At 40.0% G+C, this 23052-nt stretch overlaps 1 protein-coding gene across 19 annotated transcripts in view; it reads right to left on the reverse strand.

Moving 5' to 3' along the window:
* Positions 1–23052, reverse strand: part of DST (dystonin) — a 471547-nt gene that overhangs the window by 68325 nt on the left and 380170 nt on the right. For 15 of the 19 annotated variants that reach the window (XM_073336274.2, XM_078852094.1, XM_078852090.1 and 12 more), the window contains 10 exons: positions 15699–15860; positions 14260–14430; positions 12303–12469; positions 9893–10052; positions 9329–9655; positions 9067–9151; positions 7538–7779; positions 6276–6482; positions 541–660; positions 264–371 (listed from right to left, as the gene is read on the reverse strand). In XM_073336274.2, the coding sequence (XP_073192375.2) occupies positions 264–371; positions 541–660; positions 6276–6482; positions 7538–7779; positions 9067–9151; positions 9329–9655; positions 9893–10052; positions 12303–12469; positions 14260–14430; positions 15699–15860 (1749 nt within the window). The remainder of the gene's footprint in view (positions 1–263; positions 372–540; positions 661–6275; positions 6483–7537; positions 7780–9066; positions 9152–9328; positions 9656–9892; positions 10053–12302; positions 12470–14259; positions 14431–15698; positions 15861–23052) is intronic. The other 4 variants (XM_078852092.1, XM_078852091.1, XM_073336296.2 and 1 more) reach the window with 1 other exon arrangement.

Below are 23052 nucleotides of genomic sequence, written 5' to 3' on the forward strand. Positions count from 1 at the left end.
CTAAAAATCAATGGAAGACAATGAAGTAAATACTCAGCGCTTACTTGCCGAACGTTTCGAAGGAAAGAAGTCTCAAGGGAATTTGTGTCTCAAGAGTATCCCTTCATGTATCATTGTTTGCTCAGATCAAATGATTTCCTATTCACAACTGATTAACTTGCCCGATCAATAATAGTGGAAAAAGAAAGGTGATCCTGTGGGAGTGGCTCTGTAAATGCAGAGATTCAAAGCCATCATGCCAGTTGTAAGTTATGGTACCTTACCTTCATGGACTGTTTCTCCTCTTCAGCGCATGTGTTCATAATCGCATCCCCAGTTTCAACAAGTTCATCTATAGCATCCTTGTGCCTCAAAATCTCCATGGTAAATGCCTTGTGACACAATAAATACTGGTCAGCAATAAAGGTTGAGTACATGAAGCGAAAACTATTTTCGAAGTGCATTATGATGGACTGAAAATTAAATCACGCTAGTACATTTTCTAGACCAAGAAAGCACTGGCCAATAATTAACATGACAGTTGGAAATGTATTTCTTTACCTTTTGAACTTGTAGCTGAGCAGCAGTCTGGTCTTGCTCAAGTCTAATATCACCCAGAGACATCAATTTTTTTTCTGTTTCTGCAATCCAGGCTAATTCTGCATCAGCTGCTTGATCAAACTAAATAAAGGAGACAAGAATTAGTTCAGCAGTTTTATATTATGAAGCTTGAATTGACTGTTTTAGGTAGTTAAGCCACATTTTTAAAAAATGCAAATGCTGAATTGTTAAAAAGATAACAGTCCATACCTATATATAATTTCACTTATATGTGAACTATAGAGCTCAAAATAGTACTGAGGGCTTTAATAAAATCAGCTTAATTCATAAGCATGACAAAGCAGCAGCAAAATAAGAGAAGCATAACATACTTTCCTCAAACGTACAAACCTCTATTAGACAACATTGGAAGATCAAAGAGAATGTAGTACATTTAGAATTTTTCATTGAACATTACTTGTCCTTGCTAGTGATGACCCTAACTTTCACTTGTCTTTTCCATCTGTTTAAAAATGTTTTTATTGCAATTATCTGAAGAAAAATCAATATAATCCTATGACATTAAGAAGTTTAATGAGTCCAAGAAGAATTAATGCAATATTAGATGACCAGGTTGAAATCCTGGCCCCACTGCAAAACTCCCATTGACTTCAGTGGAAACAGGATTTCACCTGAAGACTTGCTGGTGGATTAAGTGATAAAATATTCTTTTTGAATTTGGGCACAGCCTGTTCTTTTCCTGAAGAATTGGCTTTCCATTAGAATTAGTTAATACTTTGATGTTTTAAAAAAATATCTCAGAGCATTTCTGAGTAGGAGGCAATGTTTTGTTACATTGTGCAGAAAGGAGCAATGGACCAGGAAAAGAGGTACAAGGGACCCTAAAGCCTGTAGAAAGGGGACAGTAGATCAAACACAGTATAGTCCAGAATCAACCCATGTCTACACGACCCTCTGGGCAAACATGCATTTGGACACTACAGTTTTAGGGTATTTTTGAGGTGAAGCCCAGGAGAAGCAACATGCTGGATGCTGAATTGTTTTGAAAATCTGTCCACAAGTGTCACAGTAGAAGCTGGTGGGTCCTGAGCAGTTTTGAAAATCTGGCTTATATTTAGGTGATGCTGGGTATGTCAACACTAGCGCTGGAAGGTGTAAATCCCAGCTTGAGGGGGCTTACCCATGCTAGCGCTGATTGAACTGGTGTGCGAAAAACAGCAGTGTAGTGGCAGTGGTGCAAGGGCAGGATGGGCTAGCCACCCTGAGAATGATCCTGTCTGAGACCATAGGTACATGCTAGCCCCTCCCCTCACTCACACTGCAGCTGCAACCGTTCTGTTTTTAGGGTGCTAGCTTAGTCAGAGCTAGTGGAGGTCTCTCTCCTTGAGCTGGAACTTACACCTTTGCACTCCAGGACAGCCAGACCCTAAATGACAGCTGAATTCTTCTGAAAATCCAGCTCCAGTTGTGGGTGCTGAGCATTTGAAATTCTTTCCCTGCGCTCTTTTGAAAACCGATCAAAAGGTACTGTGTCATAATCTGTCACATGCATTGTAAGCTTTCCTTGTAGGTTCCCTGTTCCAGCACTGACCACACCAACTTAGTTTGACAAACCCGACAGTTTACAAGTTTGTAGCTGCAGACCCACCATTGCACTGCACCTCCAACGTACCTCAGGTGTACTTTAACCACTAAGTCTGTTGTGTCTTAATGCTTAATTATGAGTCATGCATAGGCCTGAGATTTATTTTTCCCTTATGAGTCAGTCTTTCTCATCCTTATTTTAATCCATTTGTTATATGAAAGAGAGCACAAACATTTTTCCACAAGATGTAATCTCTCATTTATAGCGATAGAAGGTAAATTTGTCCTAAATTTTGCAACTACTTTATAAAAAAGTATACTCTCACTCAGTCTGCATTATGATATTACTGCTAAACTAGTGTACTACACCAGTGGTATTCAAGTCATGGTTCTAGAGCTGCATGTGGCTCTTTGGGCCCCGTTCTTCTGAAGTCCACCCACTTGATTAAAGCTCATCTTACTCCGCAGGGGTCTCAATGTTATCACAGGTGTGTGTCTCACACTGTCTGACATGCTTTGCAAGGCATCTCAGGATATGCTAAGCAAACATAATGAGGCTGCTTTGTTTCCTCTAAAAGTGTGCAATGGTAGTAGGGGGTCAGAAGAAGGGCAGATGACAGTGAATGGACTTATAGAGAACTACAAATTACTCGAAATGTACCATTGCCATGGGTATGTCATAATATTGAATAAATACCCAATTGAAGAAGGTTATGATGCAAACATGGCAATGGAGTGTCTGAATGCTGTGACACAACTATAGAAGAACCTCAGAGTTACGCACACCAGAGTTACAAACTGACTGGTCAACCACTTGTCTCATTTGGAACCGGAAGTACGCAATCAGGCAGCAGCAGAGACCAAAAAAAAAAAAAAAAAAAGAAGCAGCAGCAAATACAGTACAGTACTGTGTTAAACGCTAACTACTAAAAAAATAAAGGGAAAGTTAAAGAAAAGATTTGAGAAAGTAAGGAAACTCTGTTCTTGTTTAAATTCAGATAGTTAAAAGCAGCATTTTTCTTCTGCATAGCAAAGTTTCAAAGCTGTACTAAGTCAGTGTTCAACTGTAAACTTTTGAAAGAACAACCATAACGTTTTAAGAAAAGGAGTACTTGTGGCACCTTAGTGACTAACAATATTTATTAGAGCATAAGCTTTCGTGAGCTACAGCTCACTTCATCAGATGCAAACAATGGGTGTTACCATACAGATTGTAACAAGAGTGATCAGGAAAGGTGAGCTATGACCAGCAGGAGAGCGGGGGGGGAGGGGAGTGGTGGACCTTTGGAGTGATAATCAAGGTGGGCCATTTCCAGCACTTTACAAGAACAGTAGGAGGAGAAATAAACAAGGGGAAATAGTTTTACTTTGTGTAATGACACATCCACTCCCAGTCTTTATTCAAGCCTAAGTTACTCTTGTTACAGTCTGTATGGTAACACCCATTATTTTATGTTTTCTGTGTATATAAAATCTCCCCACTACATTTTCCACTGTATGCATCCAATGAAGTGAGCTGTAGCTCATGAAAGCTTATGCTCGAATAGATTTGTTAGTCTCCAAGGTGCTACAAGTACTCCTTTTCTTTTTACGGCTGCTACTTGGAAACATAACGTTTTGGTCAGCTATGAACATTTCAGAGTTACGAACAGCCTCCATTCCAAAGGTGTTCGTAACTCTGACTTTCTCCTGTATCTGGTATAATTTTTCAGCTCCATTTGCTGATTAAATGGTTCTTTCAGGTTGAGTTTCTAGGTGAGATTTGTATGTACAGTATGTTAAAGAATGAACACTAAAAAAAATGGTAGTGCTTGTATCAGGATTTCACGATGGCATTTTATTTCCATTATGGACGACAGAGTAAATTCTGAGCTTTGAATTACCCTTGGGCAAGTCAGAATTCATCAGTTTGATACCATCAAATTAATACCCCTGATGCACATTATTTGCTATTTTGTTTGATCAGAAAAGGAGAACTTGTTAATGTGATGAATAATTAAGAATTCCTTTGTTAACACTCTGAAAAGCATCCTCTTTGGCAGAACTAGAGTAGAAGAGTGTAGAATAAATCTTTCCTTCCTTTTGAACCCATAGAGTGCAAACATAATGGGCAATTTCATATTCTATTTCTACACAGAACTCCCAGGGAACAAGGGTAGAACTTGACTCAGTTTCAATATTGGGAGTTGAAGTGATATCTGGGGTACTTCCATAGACTTCTGTTGCATTACACCTGGGATCATTTTGGACCAGTTAGGATTAATTTCCAATCTGACATTCATGTCAGGACTCTTCTTTCACATCTTTGAGGTGCCCTCTTCTCATGCCTTGCTCTTTTGTCACTGACCAAAAATGTCCCCCCAACCCCACACCAGTGCCTCCTTACCCGCTAGCCCACAGACGCTGATTTTTATTTTTTCCGGTGGGAGCTCCATCCCCACTCTTATCCAAGGCACTGCCCCCACTCCGCACCTTCTCCCAAGGCCCTGCCCTCGCCCCGCCTCTTCCAACCCCTGCTCTGCACCCTCCCCCGAGACCCCCTGATTGCCTGCCACTCGCTGCTCTCTGCCCTCCCACAAGTGTCTCCTGCCGCCAAACAGATGATCGACAACCCCGCTGAACAGCTGTGACTGGTGGGTACTGAGCACCCCCTATTTTTTTTCCTGTGGGTGCTTGAGCCCCAGAGCACCCAGGGAGTCAGCACCTATGCTCTAGCCCACATGTTCTCGGTGCCTTTGACTCTCTGCAAAACCTCTAAGTATTTGCAGCACTGTTAAATTACGACTACAATCATCCCTCCCCAACATCTCTGCCCAAATAACACTTCAGGTGGTTGCCTGTGGCTACTCCCCTGAGCAGGAGGTTGGATCCTTCCTCATATGTAGCTCCTGGAGTTACCATACCTAACATCAGCCCATTCTGGCTTCCCCAACATAAGAAAGTCTGAGGTGGTCTGGGTGTGGCAGGAGAGGAGGGATCACGATTGGAGTGCAATGTGTCCTCATGATGCTGTCTGGTGGAGCAGCCCTTTGGAACTATTATTCACTAGTGCAAATTAGAGCAGCCCTGAAGCCGTCTAAATTGCACTATGGGCTGGTTTGGTTCCTGACTACTCCCTACGATAAATGTGGGGGAGAAAGTTGGTAGAAACCCACATATACACATGGGTCACATGCCCCTGGGGATCCAGCCCTCAATTTTATAAAGGTGTCTGCTGAGATAACATACATATTCAGAGTGAATGCCATAAAAGACAGTCAGAATATTTATAAATTACTTATAACCTTAGGGCCCTCCATTATCACCAACCCTCTTACAGTCAGTTTCCACAATGTTTTGAAACTATGCCCTATATACTTTCAGCTTCGCTGAAGCCAATTCTGTTTGTTGGTGCTATGGGCACTGGAAAAAAATTCCATTCATATTTTTGTGTTTGTAAAATTAACTTCAGGCAGAAATTGGAGAATTTGCAGCTCTGCTTTTCTCTCATCATCAGGTAGCTAGATGTGAGACCACACAGATTTACATCTATGAAATGTAAGTGCCAATTCTAAAAGATCACCCAATTATTTTCTAATCAAACTTTAGAAACACACACATATATTCAACAACTTATTTCTTGCAGCTGCATGCAAATTACACCATTAACTCAGTCCTTCAGTGCAATTTAAGGTAAGTTGGTCCAACATGTTAGCTGCAGAAAATACAAAAGCACAAGGCCAGATCCTTAGCTGGTATAAATGGACTTCAGAGGAGCTGCACCTATTTAAACAAGCTGAGGATCTGGGCCATATTGTATATATTACAGCATAAAATGTAAATGATACAGGACCTGACTGAGCTTGTAGTTCTCACTCAGACAAAACTTTCACTGAAATCCCCACAAGTGCATACTCCCAATGATTTTGGCTACAAGACTGATCTCTAAGGTTTGTATCAACAATGAGGCAGATGGCTACAACAATGTACAGATTAGTTTTGCTCTGGCACTTGTGTCTGAACAGTGCAGTCACATTCTATTCAAACAGACCTTTAGTTGCTCAAGCACAGCAAATATACGGCAACATTGTTAACGAACAACCTTTGTTCAGGTAGAGATTCCTGGAGGCAAACTTTTTATTGCCCAAAGAACAAAAAACGCTGTTTAGTACCTGCTGTGATCTTAGAATGGCAGCATCAATCTCCTCCACCTTCTGAGTTAGAGTGTCACTCACTAATCTGTACCGCTCATTGTCGTCAGTCACCATTTTGTCTAACCCCTCTCTTGCCCTCCATGGCACCAATTCCAGCAAGGCACTGCTGACTTCATTGAGAGTGTCCAATAAGCCTTTGTTGTTCTTTGCTTCTTTTTTCAACTCCTGAAAAAGGCCATTTAAAGTAAACATGCCAGCATGAGAGCCAAACACACACAGCTTGCACATATTTTTATTCTTCTGTCTACTCTAAGAAGCAAGAACTGGAACATTTTCCAGGCGAACAAAAGGGATAAATTGGCACACTTATTTTCAGCTCAGTTACATTAGCCTTTGTTATTGTTAAGTTGTTTGACAGAAAAGCAGGTGATTCCTGAAGGGAAGTTTCTACAGAACAGAACTGAAATATATTCCTCCAATCAGCATGGTAGACTGTCATTCTCTGGAATTCAATACAGTTGTCAGTCTTTAATCAAGCAAACAAAGAGAAGAAAGCAAACACATATTCTTTGCACTCTGCAACCATCTTTCTATGGAACAAATTCACCAGCAAGTAAAATCAAATGTGAAATAACGCAAAATATTGTCTAAATTCAAGTGAATTTTTAAATGAACATTTGAATTCAATCCATTCAATCAAAATCATTACAAGTGCAGTGAAAAATGACCTTTTTATTCCCACATGCAACCATATTTTGATTTTCTGTTATTTTTTAATCTGGTTTCCAAAATAAGTGTATTTATTTAGCAATTTAGTAACCTATTTCATGTAATGGTGTTATTAGTGTTCTACTAACACTCTACAGTTTCTTTCCAAATAGTTGTTACTAGCCTGAAATTAATACTGTCTCTTAAATACAGGCTCTTTTCCTACTTTAAGGTTTTGTATTTGTCTGTGACACAACTAAAGAACAAAAATAACTTTGTTTGACGATTTAAGAGTTTTCCCAGTGATCGGTAGCTTACTGAACTAGAACAAAATGTAGCTCTTCTCCTGTTGACCTAATAATAAACCTCAGCCAAATCTCATCAGTGACTGCTAGAAAGAGATTGTGATTCTTTACTGTTTTATTCCTAGTCAGAGAGCTGATCTGGTGCCAAATTATGATTGTTTGCAAGGCATCCTCCAGCCAAAGAGAAGCTAACCCACTTAACTAGTTCAAATCTTTACATGAAAAATAACAAAGCAATATATACAGTTTACAGCTTTTAGAACATACTTTTTGTCTTTCTTGTACTTCACTTAATTCTTCTCCCTTGGGGATCTGAGCATCATATGAAAGCAATTCCACCTCCACTTTGTCAAGCCATATGCAGAGTTCCTCATGAGTGGACTGCAGTTGACTTGCAAGCTGCAGAGCTTGCTCTAAAGTCTTGGATACATCAGAACTCAATTTAGTAATATCTTTGTACCTTGCTTTAATGCCTTCCAATTTATCTTGAATTATTACAACTTCATCACCTAAAATTTCAAAGGGATGTTATTTCACATGAATGCAAAAAAACCAAAAACTAAACAAAACAAAAAACCTCAATAATAATTAATATATTTTTAGTTTCTTATGTGCAGAATGACCCAAACAAGACTCAGGGACAGATCATAGACTGGTGAAAATTGTCCAGTGAAGCCGTGGAGCTATGACACTTTACACCAACTCTGGATCTGTCCCTTTTTCTCTTACCACTCCAAACTCTGGACAAGTGGAGATCTGGACCCAAGCTTTGAGGATTGGGCCCATCTCTAGTGTTATTCCTTGAAGATATAAAAATTCGTTCTTGTTCTCTTTTTCTTTAAAAGGCAAACATTAAAATTTACATACTTTTTACCCAAACACAGACTATATAAAAACCTTAAATTTACATTCATTTTTATATAGGTTGACACAGGTTATGAAATGTATCAATAAAAGTGCAAGAATGGAGCTGCAAAATACCAAATGGTATTTACATTATTAATTTACAATTTATTTATTATCATTAACTGATAACTAGACTGTATGGTTCAAAGAATAATTTGAATTATTCTTTGAACCATACAGTCTAATTATCAATCATTAGACACACACACACACACAGCCCAAGAGTCAAAATGCACAGAGAGACTCCTGTAATAGACCTATTGCAATATATTTAGATTTAATCCCGTAACATAACTTCTAACTGGGTAACAGAGGAGGGTTTTCCCTTCTGTCTTTGAGAGTTGAAATACTCGGAGCACTGGAACATTTAGATAGATGTTCCTCTGCAGACCAGACATGTTGTGTGCAATTGGAACACAGCTTTTCCCGCAATACTAGCTCTGATCTGGATCTGATCTGATCTGCTCTCTAACAGCAAAAGGTAGCCTAATATCTTTATTTCTGGGCTTCTATAGAGAAAAGGCTGTGTCCTATGCCAAATAGTCCTACATCATGAGTAATGTTCATAACTTGCGAGTAGGAACAAAATGGAGGTTCACAAAAATAATTTTCCATCAACCAAAAAAAAAAATCAAGGGCCAAATTCTCTGTGTGGCTAAATGGGTGCATCTCCATTGACTTCAATGCTCACTTACACCAGCAGAGAATTTGGCCCAAAGACGTAATGTACCGTGACTTCAATAGTTATTAGAATAAACAATTAAATCAAGTGAATAAATCTAGCCAGTGACTAAAGGCTAATATTTACAAGCTTCAGCTTATTTTTCCCATAATCACTTACAAGTATGAGGAAAAGGCTGCTGAATCATTAATTTCCTAAAAGCTCTCACCTGTTGTTTGCTTGAGAAGCTCTAAGCCATTTTGTATAGCCTGATCAACATTTTGTTTTCTGAGCAGAATCTCTTCCTGAAGCACCTACGAGAAGATGCCATTTGTGTAAGCATTGAGGTTACACATCAAGTTATTTTTAGTTTAAATAGTTGTATCACCTTTCAAATCAAATATATTAATGAGAAATAAATAAACGGTGGACATAAAAATGAAGTAGAAATAAATAAATAAATAAATTTAAAGGAAAAGAAATAAAAATACCAGTAGGTCAGCATGTTGTTTCATGAGTGAGTTTGTGCTGTAATCTTGGACTGACAGTTTGCTCAGTTTGTCATGTACTTCATTCAGCCAGTTCATCAATTCAACTTCATCTTCCCCGAAAATCTGAGCATTGCAATAGGCTTGCTGGAGCAGCTCAGACCAGCTGTTACTCTTCTCTTGAATCTCAATATATCGGGCTTGGGAAGAATCTAGCTTTTCCTGCACCATATCTTTATCCTCTCTGGAGCTCATAGTCTTAAGAGACTGACCAATGCTAATGGCCATATGTAAACTTTTATTGCGAGTAAGGATGTCATCTTCTAACACCTAAATGAAGTTTTTAAAATAATGAAGAAAGAAAAGAAAAATGGACAAACCAAAAGCAAATACAAATGGAACTATAGAACAACAGAAATATAATGGTTTTATTGTCTATTATAAATAAAAAAGTATCAAATTTGGACTAATGGGGAAAAAACAGAGATCTCAGTTCTACTGTATTTCACAATCTCACATATAAAAAATCCCCATATGAATGACACAAATGTCTGGTTTATATCTTACTTTATGCTGAGAAATCTGCTGCTGTAGTTTAGAAGTTTGTGTTCCAATAGGTTCAGAATTTGCAAGCCTTTTTTCAGTGGTGGTCAGCCACTCAACCAGGGGTTCTAAAGTTTCATGGAATTGCTGTGCTACCACTAAGATACCTTCCAACTGACGATTCCTGTAAACATGCCAAGATAAAGGTCATTTTTGCGATGAAGTGCGTGTGAGAGATTCAATAAAACCCTTCATCCTCTCAGCTAAAAAATATTCTACACATTATTGTAGAAGCCAGCCACAAGCTGAAACAGATATACTTCCACAGTACAGGAAGAAAAACAATGTAAACCAACAACCATATAAAAGTACAGTTAATAAGAAAGACTCCAAAAATCATATTGGCTGAACAAGAGAGTCCAATACTTGATATCCTTTGTTAATAAAATAAATTTTACTGCATTCATATGCACTTGGTTAAAAATAACCTAAGGCTCCATTAAGTAATGCACTTAAATACATGGGCTCATTTTTATTCAGGAAAGTACTTCAACTTCTGCTTAACTTTAAGCATATGCTTAAGTCCTATTGTCTTCAATGGGACTTATACATATACTTAAAGTTAGGCACATACTGAAGTACTCTGCTGAATCAGGGCATGTAATCATGCTCACTCCAACCTGTAAAATAAATTCTTTAAATATCTTTTCAGTGACGTTGTATGAACTGTACAGCCCCAATCCTGCACTCCTTGTTCAAGTTAAAAACTCTCATTTTTGTCAGTGCCAGTTTTACCTTATAAGGTAAGATTTGCTCCCGAATGCAAGGTGGCAATCTCTACAACATCTCTGAGATGTCCAACGTTTTTGATGGGGTTCTGTTCTGTTCTTTATTCCACCCTTACAAAAATATTTTTCTCAGTCCTACTCGCCTATACATTTCACCCAAGGCAGACTATTTTAGTGCTTTCTATTTTTAAGACTTTAGAAAAATTCATCCTGCGTTAAACATTAAGGGCCAGTTATGAATAATGGTAATTCCCGCCCAAGAAAAAGAAATATGTCTTTTGTCATTTTAGTTTTCAGAAGTGCAATCAAAGAATTATGGAGACAAACCTGTATCTAAACAGATGGACTGAACAGACTTGTAATTTGATTTGAAAATAAATTTCACCAGACTCGTATGATAATATTAAATTAAATGAGATTAACATTTACTTCAATTAATGAGTCATGGATCCTTGTATTTTTTTAAACACAGAATGGTATAATAGCCTAATAACTGAATCTACTAATTTCTTTAAGTAATCAGGTTATTAATTATTTATTATTATTATTATGGGTGTACAACTGAGGGCTTAAATAACAATAGGCATAGATGGGGGCAGCCAAAAAGATTAGGAAGTGTCAGAAGAGTCCAAACAAACTTAATGCCAGAATCTCAATCCCAATAATACAGTATACAGATAAAAGCATTTCATTGTTTAGCATTGCAATGCATAACATTATAGATTTAAACTCTTTTCAGTCTTCCCTAACCACCCTCCTTGCCTCTGTCTCCCCACTTAGTTTTGTGCCTTCATCCATGCCATCTCCCATGCTTACAGCACCCTCTCTTCCTCCTCTCAAGCACTAAGTGACCTCTTTTCAAATCTTCCCTCTGAAAGCACACTTCTTCAGCAAAACCCTTCAAACACTGTGCCCTCCAAAGACACTTGCACTATTCATGTTAACTTGTCTTCCCCTGTGTTATGTGTATCTGAATTTTGTAGTGATATTAGAATTAGGAAGTTGTTCGGGGAAGGAACTGTGTTATCTTATTTTGTCTGCACAGCTCTGAGCATGATGGTGGGACTATTTTTTTTTTAACTTTATTGGGAGTTGAGGGAGCCCAGCACCTTACATAAGGATCTCAGCAACTCACAGGATCAGGACCAATGATCCAATTCTTCAGATAACCCTGATTTGAAAATGAGAAGTGCAATATTCTCCCTTTGTAGCCACAATTCAGGATTTAAAGAGTTCTAAGGAACCATTATTTATTGAGAGTTGATTGTGTGCTTTGTGCCATACAGAACAGCAAGAATCTGGTTTCTCCACCAAGGAATTTACATTCTGCCTATACTAATGCAGATGTGGTGTTCCAGATAATCAGAAGATGCATGTGCAGTTGATCTCACTAAAGTATCTCATTTTAGCTTTTCAGGATAGTAAAACTTTTTTTTTTACAGCTAATGACCTGTTCAAGCTATTTTCCTTTGCTTTTCTTATGAATCAGCTTTATATATATCATCGTCAAGGCACAATACATTTGACATAGCAACAAGAAAATAGTGCTTATGAAGTCTCAGATTATGAAGTTCAGGATGGTGCTTCTAGTCATCTATCCCTTGCTAAACTCATATTTCTCAAAGGAATGAAAGAATGTCAAATACCTTGTTTCAGCTTTACTGAGCAATGCATCCCATCTACTATCCAGGAGACTCAACTGCTTCAAGATCTTCACTTTATCAGCAGGTTCTGCTGACTCTGCAATTTTCTCCCCTTCGCGCTTGCTTACCTCAACGGTAGGTCTGCGGTCATCCAGTAACCTCTGGAGAAGCTGGAGATAAAGCAATCAAAAATCAAATTGCTAGGAAACAACTGAATCAACACAAAGCTGTGGAAATGTAAGGAGGCAGATTTGTCAAGATCTTGTTAATAACGTACGCTCTGCTTAAAAGGACAATAGCAAAGAAATATTAGATGCTTGTACTACCATGAAAATGCCAATATTGTAAAAAGAGTTAATTCTGACTTGAGCTAGTTAGTTCTTTCTCTGTAAATTGAAAGTGGCAGACGTCCACAAAGTCCTCGCCCACAAAAGACCTTTCCCTGTAAATGAGTGTATTAATTGGTTTTTGTGTGACGAAGATGTGTGGCAGCCCTCACTGGTGCATACACATATGGGAAAATGTCACATTTAACATCCACTGTATTTGCTAATGAGCTTTTATTATAATTTGTGTGAGCATTTATAGAAAAACTGCATGTTTGCAGAGGTGCAGATAACATATATAGGCTTGGAAGGATTAGATGTTTACCCGTAACTGTTGATTTCACCCTACATACACAAAGAGATGAAAAAATATTTCCATTGATAATAACTGAAATTTACAGACAGGCAAAGTAAGAAAAATGCTCCTTGAGAACTTACTGCAGTTTGATTTAAGGATATTGTTTACTTTGTATATTTTGACAAGTGATGCAATTTGTGTTTTAATGGTTATAAAGCTTTAACTTGGTGAATCTCAACATCTACTGTCATTAATTATTGTCTGCCCCTGCATTGCTTCACACAGCTGTGAACATGTAAATGATAAAAATAAAAATAAAATGCTTGAAACCCATAAGTTTGTGTAACTAAAAATTTAAATCAATAGCAATTGAAAAAATGCTTCAAAATACACTATTATCTGAAAAATTATGTCAAAAAATGGAATTCAACTGCTCTGATCATGTACAGTTACATTTTCCACTGATCACGTCTGGGATGTCTGAAAACTGGGTTCACTGACATCACCCAGTAAATTAGTTTCTCCCCCAAGAATCTTCCATATTTCTGTCTAAACCTTGATGATCCCCCTATTTTTTCCACCATTCCTTTGTTGGCTGGAGGGACTCCATCTCTCTGTCTCTGCAATACTCCCAGCACACAATGCTCTACTGCATGATGCAACCTTTAGGCTTCATAGACTGTGCCTCTATGTTAAATATGAGAATGACTTTGGGCCATATTGTAGAATGCCATGCAGTGGTTTGGTCCCTGAGCTGCATTATGCCCACTTCTTCTCTAGTTATGAAAATTCTAGGAGCGATTATAACCTCCTTATACCAGCCCATAGTGTTGCCAACATTGGAGAGGACCAACATTGCGGCACCAGCGTTCTGGCTGAGGATGCAAAGACAGTGGGATTTAGGCACTTACTCCATGCTGCTCATGCCTACAGTGGTTAGCTCCACTGTTTGTAATACCGCTTTGCAAATTTTAAAACGAAAATTCTACCCCTTCTCATTTTCTGCTTCTCCATTAACCAAACATTGATTTTTTCCCTCCTGCTTTGTGTCTAAAATGCCTTGATTCTTTTTGTTTTTAACTTGCTAGATTTTGCACTTGCCTCCAAGTACAGATGAAGGAGAATCAGAGCCCAGTTTCTAAAATGAAATGTCACACCCCTCCACATAATTCCAGAAGATAAAGTATGGAAAGCACAGCTGCATTAAATACTTCAATACACTTGATTGTAATACAGTACACTTGAGCAGATTTTCTGCTTCAGTGAAGACTGGGAATTCATTATCATCACTGAAGCAGAGAGAGAATCTGAATGTACAATAATAAGTTTCACTTACTTTCTGTTCCTGTATCTGGGCCTTCACAACTTTGAACTCGGCAGATGGGGGCTTCTGATTGGCCACTAGATCTTCTGTATCAATGAGCCAGCTAAGCAGAGATTCAAGGGCATCCTGGAACCTTCCACAGCGGAGAAGAGCTTCTTGCAGCTGAGCAGCTCGTTGAGCAACCTGAAAGAAAGACAGAGAGAGTATTAATCACTTTTCCTTTTTTCCCCTCCTACTTCTGCCAATTAACCGAGGTTTGCAGAATGGCTGTCTTTATTACTGTAGTGTATTTTCATTTTTATACCTCTTCATCATTGTGCAGAAGTTAATTCACATTCATCATTTTAAAATTCCACCACTGTAGTTATGAATTAGGGCACTCATCTCTTAGGCTGTGGTCTTCCATTTAAAGGCATGAGGTTGATTCCCAGTAAACTATATTACCCCAACAATGCAGTAGAAATAATACTCCTGTGTTGTACAGTTATGTTCTACAGTGATACTATGGTGAAATACAGTGGTGTGAAACATGCCTCTAGGAACTGTGTGTTTTACAAGGGCTTCCTTGTAACAGCACTCAGCCAAGGACCCAAATTGCACTCCACATTAGGGACAATTCTCCCTTCATAGTTTAAAAGGCATGAAAGTAGAAGACATAACCATGAACCATGGACATCTGTTGCTCCACTGCATCAATGCTCCTGCGAGGTGAAGCCTGTGACAATGTGCACCTTTCCTGCCTCCCACGCCTGCCACATCCCATCCTCACCTGCTGTCCAAGAACCTTTCATGGCATAGGAAAGACACAAGGGGGAAGTTGCTCCTCTGATCAGGGTAACTTACAATTCTTAAAGCACCATAAACCCTGATGCGCATTAAAGGGAACATGCCACTGACAACACATAGCTGAGCCCTATTGCCGCTTAGTGCATTACTGGAAAATGCTCAGATACCCATGGTGAATACGAGCATGATAGAAAAGACTCTCTGATACCATAGTGAATGTGAATACAAAAAGAATCATAGTGGATGAAGGAGAGAGAGAAGTGACTATAACGTGGTTGAGAAAAATCCATGTAGCTACCTTTCTCATGTATGTGTCTCACCTCCATCCCTTCTCCACACAACTTGAGCTATTAAACTCCTCCCTGCTCTGCATATGCAGAAGGGAGCAAAGAGTCCTGAGGGAACCTTTCCTGGCTAAGAATGCCAGGAATAAACCTACAGAAAAATGGACAGAACTGTAGAAATGACAACCATACTTTGGTAGCTATTGACACAAATATTTTAAAGAAAATTGCGAAGAAAGTTACTGTATTAAGGTAACAGAATCCATGACCATCATGAACATATTTTAATGTTCTGTATTTTGAAAGATGACACCAAATAAATAGGGGGAAATACAAAATAAGAAAGACAAACATTGATTTTGTGAAATGCAAAATAATAACCTTCTTATTGAGAGTCTTCCATCGGTTGTTAACATCTTCAAGGTCATGCTCAAGGTTCTCGGTGCTAGCATTTTTAGCAGCACTTTGAATAAGGCCTTGACCTAACCAATTTACCTCCTGTTGTTTAACTTGCAGAGGTTCAATCTCTTCTTTCTGGAATACCTGTAGGTGGAAAACCAAAGGCACATCTGAACTATTATGTTTGATAACACGTGGAATATAAGCAACTATGATGTGGATATTAGAAGTAAAATCTTAGTACTGAAAACTAATATATAGCTATATAGCATTATTAAAAAGAAATGATATTTATTGAAGTAAAGAAAATCCTAAAAACAATCAATGCCATTAAAGTTGAAAAAAATATAAGCTGACAGTACACCACCAACCAACCAACTATAGTACTGTACCTAAAAAAACAAATGCTGTATTTTGTTTAGAGGGAGATTTCATGTAAAACTAGGATGTGAGCAACCACCCTGGTTTGATTGCAGCTGGGACACTGGGACAAATTCAATCCTGGTATAAATAGTGCAACTTCCACAGTGCAAATGTGCCTGCCTTCATGAGGCATAATTAGAGTTGTCAGGCATCCAGTTTTCGACTGGAACGCCCGGTCAAAAAGGGATCCTAGCACTCCAGCCAGCACAGCTGACCGGGCTGCTAAAAGTCTGGTTGGCTGCAGCAGGACAGGCAGGCTCAGTGCCGGTGGCTCAGTGCCGTTTCTGGGAAGTGGCGGCATGATCCTCTGGCTCCTAGGTGCAGGTGCGGCTACTGGGGCTCTACGCACTGCCTCCCGCGCCACTCCACAGCTCCCATTAGCTGAGAACTCCATAACCAATGGGAGCTGTGGAGCCGCCGCTGGGGGTGGGGGACAGCGCACGGACCTCTCCTGGCAGCCCCTCCATGTAGGAGCCAGAGGGACATGCTGCCGCTTCCTGGGAGCCGCACGGATCTCCTCCATCCTCAGGAAATGCCAGGGCCAACTGGAGCCCATACCCAAACCCCCTCCCATGCCCCAACCCCCTGTCCCAGCTCAGAACCCACTCTGGCACCCAAACTCCTCCCAGAGCCCGCTCCCCGCACCCCAAACCCCTGTCCCAGCCCTGAGCCCCCTTCCAAACTCCGAACCTTCAGCCCAATCCACCAGCCCGGAGCCCCTTCCTGCATCCCCAACCCCTCATCCCTGGTCCCACCCCACAGCCTGCACCCCCAGCCAGAGCCCTCGCCCCATCCCAGTGGTGAGAGAGGGTGGGGGAGAGCAAGCTATGGAAGGAGTGGGGACCGAGTGAGTGGCGCGGCAGGGCCTCGGATAAGGGGTGAGGCAAGGGCAAGGCCTTCGGGAAGGGCCAGGGCAGGAGGCGGGGCAAGGGTGTTCAGTTTTCTGCAATTGGAAAGTTGGCAACCCTAGGCATAATGTGGCCACTGTATGTAGTTCACATTAACACAGCTTAGGAGGAGAATAGAAAACTAGAGCACATACAAAGCAGGGCAACCAAACTGATACAAGAACTCCTGAGACAGTGGGAGATTCATCTAGAAAATAATAAAGCAGACTCAGAGAAAGAGAAACACAGTCCATAGATAAAGTGACAATGTAAAAGTATGTAAGCAAGTAAAAGAATTGAAAACTAACAATATACATCAAGGGAGCAAACTGGGCGAAGTCTCTGAACGTTGGACAAGGAGCACAGCCTAAAGTTAGGGAAGGAAACATTTTAGGTTAGGTTTTAGTAAATGCAAATAAGTTCTAGAATATGGAGGTGGGTGCACAGCACAACAGCAGATACCGATTACTATTAAGGCTGCGAGTTTGTCACGGAGGTCACGGATTCGTGATTTTCCATGATCTCCGTGACTTCTGCAGTGGCCAGTGCACCTGGCTCAGGGGCAGCTCAGGCAGCCCCTGTGCCAGGTGCACCGGCCACTGCTGGGGCAGTCTTGGGCCACCATCCCCGCCCCCTCTGTCTCCACCCAGAGCGCTGGCTTCGCAGCTCCTATTTGGCTGGGAACCAATGGGAGCTGCAGGGCGATGCCTGTAGGCGGAGGCAGCGCGCAGAGCTGCCTGGCCATGCCTCCGCAAGGGGGATGTCACCGCTTCCGGGAAGCCCCCCACGTAAGTGCCCCCAAGAGCCCACCTCACCTCACCCCGTCTCATGCCCCACCCCACTGTCCCTTCCCACACACAAACTCTGCTGCTGCTGGCGGGGGGGAAGGCGTGGAGCCAAGTAGGGAGTCTGCCGGCCTCGCCAACCCTCCCCCAGCCCAGCAGGCTCCCAGTCCATGTGCTGCTGCCTGCATGCCCGCCCACCCGCCAGCAGCCAGGCCGCCCTCCCACAGCACCCGCGGGGTCCCTGGCAGCCACCCCCACCCCCTGCAAGTTTTATTCACTGGTATTTTTACTAAAAGTCATAGACAGGTCATGGGCCGTGAATTTTTGTTTACTGCCCGTGACCTGTCCATGACTTTTACTAAAAATACTCGTGACTAAAATGTAGCCATAATTATTATATATTACAGGACAGTTCTGCAGATTGCATGGGCTCTGCGTAATTCTCTCAGTTCTATTCTCTATGATTGTATTTAAGCTTTGCAGAACCAGACTATTATCATAGTGATACCAGCGTAAATTCAGGCTAACTCAATTTACTTCAGTTGAATTACTCTGAAGTGACTCCAGTGTCAATGAGTTCAGAAACTGGCCAAAAGCCGCTGAATTAATTACACAGACAAGTGAAAAATAACGGATGAACAAACAATGGTAAAGAATGCTCAACTTTTGACCCTAAATCCTTTTATAGTGGCATTCAGCAGCAGTACTGTTTTAGGTTTAGTGCTTTCAAAGCAACCTTCTTCAGCTGCCTGAAGAGCAAGAAGCTCTTTCAGCATACCAGTTACTCTCCTTTTCTGGCACTAAGAACCCTGTGGTAAATTATGTGTTTTAAAGATACAGATATCACGTGGCGGAGCAAATTTCTATGTGCTTGACATGCCACTGTAGAGGCTGCAGAAAATACACTGAGCACCTGGGAGAAAGCACTGGGGTCTATGCACACCTAGGGTTACCACCTCTGAAATGCAAAAATGCAAAAACCGTGGTATTTCCCCCCCCACCACACACACACACAAGGCAAGCCCAATGCAACTTCAACCACAAGGCAACTCCAAGAGCCTCCCTTCAATAGCCACTTATATAATATCTAGAGATATAACACATATAGATAAGATTGACAAATTGCACGTCTCCTCACTTTCCCATGACACAAACCCTCTCTCACACATATGCAGGATGTGCTTGCGTGTTGGTGTGCAGACAGCTGCTGTATTTTTAACCGTTTTGATCTGTTATCACTTAACCTGTGAAGTGGGAGCACTGCAGCATCTTTAGCTGGACACAGAAACTTTTAACATTAGATATCCCAGTGTATTGTGGTTATAATGCAAATCTTTAGACCCACGCAGATTAAGTTATAAAAAAACCCGGCAGATTAAATTTTTTTTTGCAACTGGAAAAACCATAAAAAAAACCAGCCAGTTCGGTCCAATACCAGACAGTTGGTGGCCTACACTCACCTTCCAAGACCTTAATCACAATGGACAAGCAAACTACAAACTTTGTACAGCAGTTTGGTGAATATTTACAACTAGCAACAAGCTTGCTGTTCCCATTTGCTGCAAGATAAGGGAAGTAGCAAGCATTTCTTCCTACTTTGGGATAATCACTATATATATATGTATATATAACGAGGACTTCCTTTATATTCCAAAGCTCCTTATCTTTCAAAGGCAGTGCACTGCAACGGATGGCTGAGCCTTTGGCCTTAACCTGTCCTTTAAAAACATATACATTGTTTACAAAGAGAAGCTTAAAATAAATTAAAATGATCTTTGAGTGTAATTTACCAGAATGGTTCAGCAACAAACCCTGAAATAGTTCAAACATCAAGCAGAGTGGGCAGAAAAAGATTACAGACTTGACAAACACCCCTTACTTATTACAAAGCTTTACTCTTTACTTTCTCTCCTCATCCACCACTTAGAAAAAATGTTATAAGATCTTGTGCTTGTAAAACACTACTGGAACGTCAGATCCACTTTTTGGCATGCAGCTTCAGGAAAAAGGGCTTCAGTACATGCAACAAATCTTTAATCTAGGTACTTTGGAAACCACAATAATCTGATACCATTATTTGTACCTTTATGAGTAAGACTGGTCAAGTTGAATAAATCAGGCAGAACTGTCACTGCATAGCATTGCCTTTAACCACAATTTGTGTAAAAACTGAATGGTAACATCAGTGCACAGTGGAAGCATTCCAAATGAAGAGTAACAAACACCATCTGGACAATAATAGCCATGCACCAAACAGCTGGAAGAAATCATCCCTGTCAGAAACTGCCCCTCATTCTTTTACTAAAGTGAGCATCTCACCAGTTTCTGACATCTTGTAATGTGTTAGGCAAATTATGCTAGTAACCAGATTTTCTTAGTAAATAAAAAATAAAATTCTAGATGCATTAATAATTCATAATCAGAAACTCTACCAGTCACTTTGATGATAACAAAACAAACAGCTTTTGGCCTTTGCTGCAATGATTCCAAGACCCTTTTGTTTTGAATTACCTTATTAGACAACAGACCATTGCAGACTGTATCCAAGGTTTCCATGTGGGTTCCTGTAGTCCAGACTTTCCTTTTCATTCTCATTGGGTTAGCTTGTGGACAGTTTATGGTATTATCTAACTCCAGTTCCTGAGCAGAAAATGTTGTTTCCATTGAATCTGTATGTGTTATACTAGATTCCTCTGTATCAGACAAAATCTCATATTTTGCTAAATCTATATCGCTAGCATTAACAGCAATACTTGCATAATACATGCTTAAATGCTGAGATGCATCATCCACACAGTCCCCCTCTATCATTGTGACATGTGTTTTCATTTCTTCAGCATCACACTCATTTTCCACCTTTCCTTTGTCTGCGGTAAAATGGTTTTCTCCATGACCTTGGAGATGTTCTGCATCTGACATGATATTCTCTTTCAAAGAACTCTGTGAGTAACAACATTTGGTCCCTGTCTCCTCATTTTCACATTTGTGAGGACTACTTTGCACTATTTTTTCTGTTTGTGAAACATTATGTGAAGTCAATCTGCAGCTCTCTTCAATAGGGGCACTACTGCAATCAAGCAATGGGATGTGCTGTTCACTACTGGAAATAGCAGGAAAAAATTGTCTAAATTGACCTACTACATGGATATATTCTGCAGAAGGTATACTTCTGACTTGACTTTGCTCTCCTGCTAATAATGGGTCTTGTTTTTCTTCTCTTTCTGTTGGAGGGCTGCACAGACCAGAGTCATCCTCTTCTGAGGTGAGGGAATTAGTACCCCATTTGCACTTGCCTGCTTTTGCTATATCTGATCTATCAGCAGTTTCAACAAATGAGCATTCACTCTTATTTGCACAGTCTGCAAAATTAGGTGGAACAAACATTCTCCATGATCTCCTATGTTCTTTCTTTTCTGTGTGAGATTTTGTTTTGGGTAATCCAGCAGTTCGAATTATGTCACTATTCAGTTTAAGTGCATCAAATATCATTTTTTCATCTAATTTGTTAACTTCGCGACCTCTGAGCTCAAATACACTGGAAGAAGTAAGGGCACCATTGGGGCACAAAGTACTAATATCCAGTGTTCTATGACTATATGGTAAAGTCCGATCTGTGAAATGTCTTGAGGAGAGGCTGCCTTTGGAGCCTGAATCAATCTGTTCATTAAGTCTCACTGTGTCATAGATTGACCTCTGAGGAACGTAACAGTCTTCAATATTTAGATCTTCATCTTCTTCACCCTTCCCTACACAAGGAGGATTCTGACGTAAACAGTCTGGCCTGCTAAGCGGCTTCCCCATTTTGAAAGTATTTACAGAAATATACTACTATGCCTCTGCTTTCAGGAAGTGTGACATATAATGAAAAACATTATTGAACTGAACAACTACAGTCAACTTGCCGTTAGCATATATACAAAATCTACGTCATAATTTATGAGGTGGTTAAGGTCATAATCAGTGCAAAAGCAACTACAACTTTACCAGGCTGTGATTTATTTAATTTTTATTCCTAAAACATAAAGTGCTTTTGTAAGTAAGGAGCAGAAGTCTGTCAATGTAACAACAAAACAAAGCAAAAACCCAACAGTGTCTCAAATTCACATAACATTCCATAGAACGTTTCATTTCTTTTTGCAGGTCGAAATTTGTATCTTAAATCTCCAGATTAAGCCTTCCAAATGAATAAGCATTATAGTAGGCAGCACATTATCCTTTTTAGGTGACCGATTAACTATAATCCATTTAAATCGTTTGCAGAATTCCATCTCCCTTTATAAATAAGACATGGTGCAGAAGCTTCAAAAGAAAGAACCCACAGTAGTTGTGTACAGTTTAGACCAAGGCACAAAGAAAATCTTCAGGAAAAAATAAGTTAAATCCAGAATACTAAGAACAGTAAAACAATCCTTTACTTTTTTTGGCAGTAGCTATAAATAACCTTAATCTGAAAGGCAGTGTATTTTCTTCTTGTACTAAGTTTCTTTGTGGCGTATTCAGAAGTTCCATAGAAAAACAGTTTTCTAGGTAGTCAGACGAATGCAATAAAACAGTCCTTTAAACTAATAATTAGAAAAGCAAATTTTGTTAATTCATTTTCAGAATATCCTCCTGGAAAGTTGGTATCCTGTTTAAGGCAACTGCAGCGCAGAATAACTACAGCATTTCTTTTCCTAAGGCACAGCAGATTTATGTTCCGTTTAAATTCAGCAAGACTTAACTATAAACCGTAGTTGGCAGACTGTGGTCACCGTTTTGTCTTCATTTTGAAGTGCAGCTGTAGAGAAGAAGGCATAAAAGGAAATCCAACAATGAACGCCTGCATGTACCATCCAGTGTAGCTGATAAGCTTTCCAGCTCTCCCTGGTTTCTCACGAACTGACAGGCATCCTACCAACACGGAGCTTAAAGAAACACCCTTTTTTTTTCTTTAGGCAACATCTGCTACTATCCCATTCGTTCTCAGAATATTACTCTGGCCAAGCATTAGTAGGTGACTGACCTCTTAGCTCTACCCCCTTATGTTTTCTACCCCACATTACTTAACTTCTTAGTCATCTTTTCACTTTTACCATTTGTCTTGTCTCTGAAACAGACTGAGCTGTTTCAGTGGGAGGAACCTCCAGACTCAACATACCAAACTATAACAAACTAGCTGGTGATGACATCATGTAAATTAGAATGCATTCTTTAATTGTGGAGGACCTGGTTTTGCTTATGAAACACTGTTAATTAATTCAA

Source organism: Lepidochelys kempii, chromosome 3 (assembly GCF_965140285.1).
Source record: "Lepidochelys kempii isolate rLepKem1 chromosome 3, rLepKem1.hap1, whole genome shotgun sequence".
In the NCBI taxonomy this organism is placed as follows: domain Eukaryota; kingdom Metazoa; phylum Chordata; order Testudines; family Cheloniidae; genus Lepidochelys; species Lepidochelys kempii.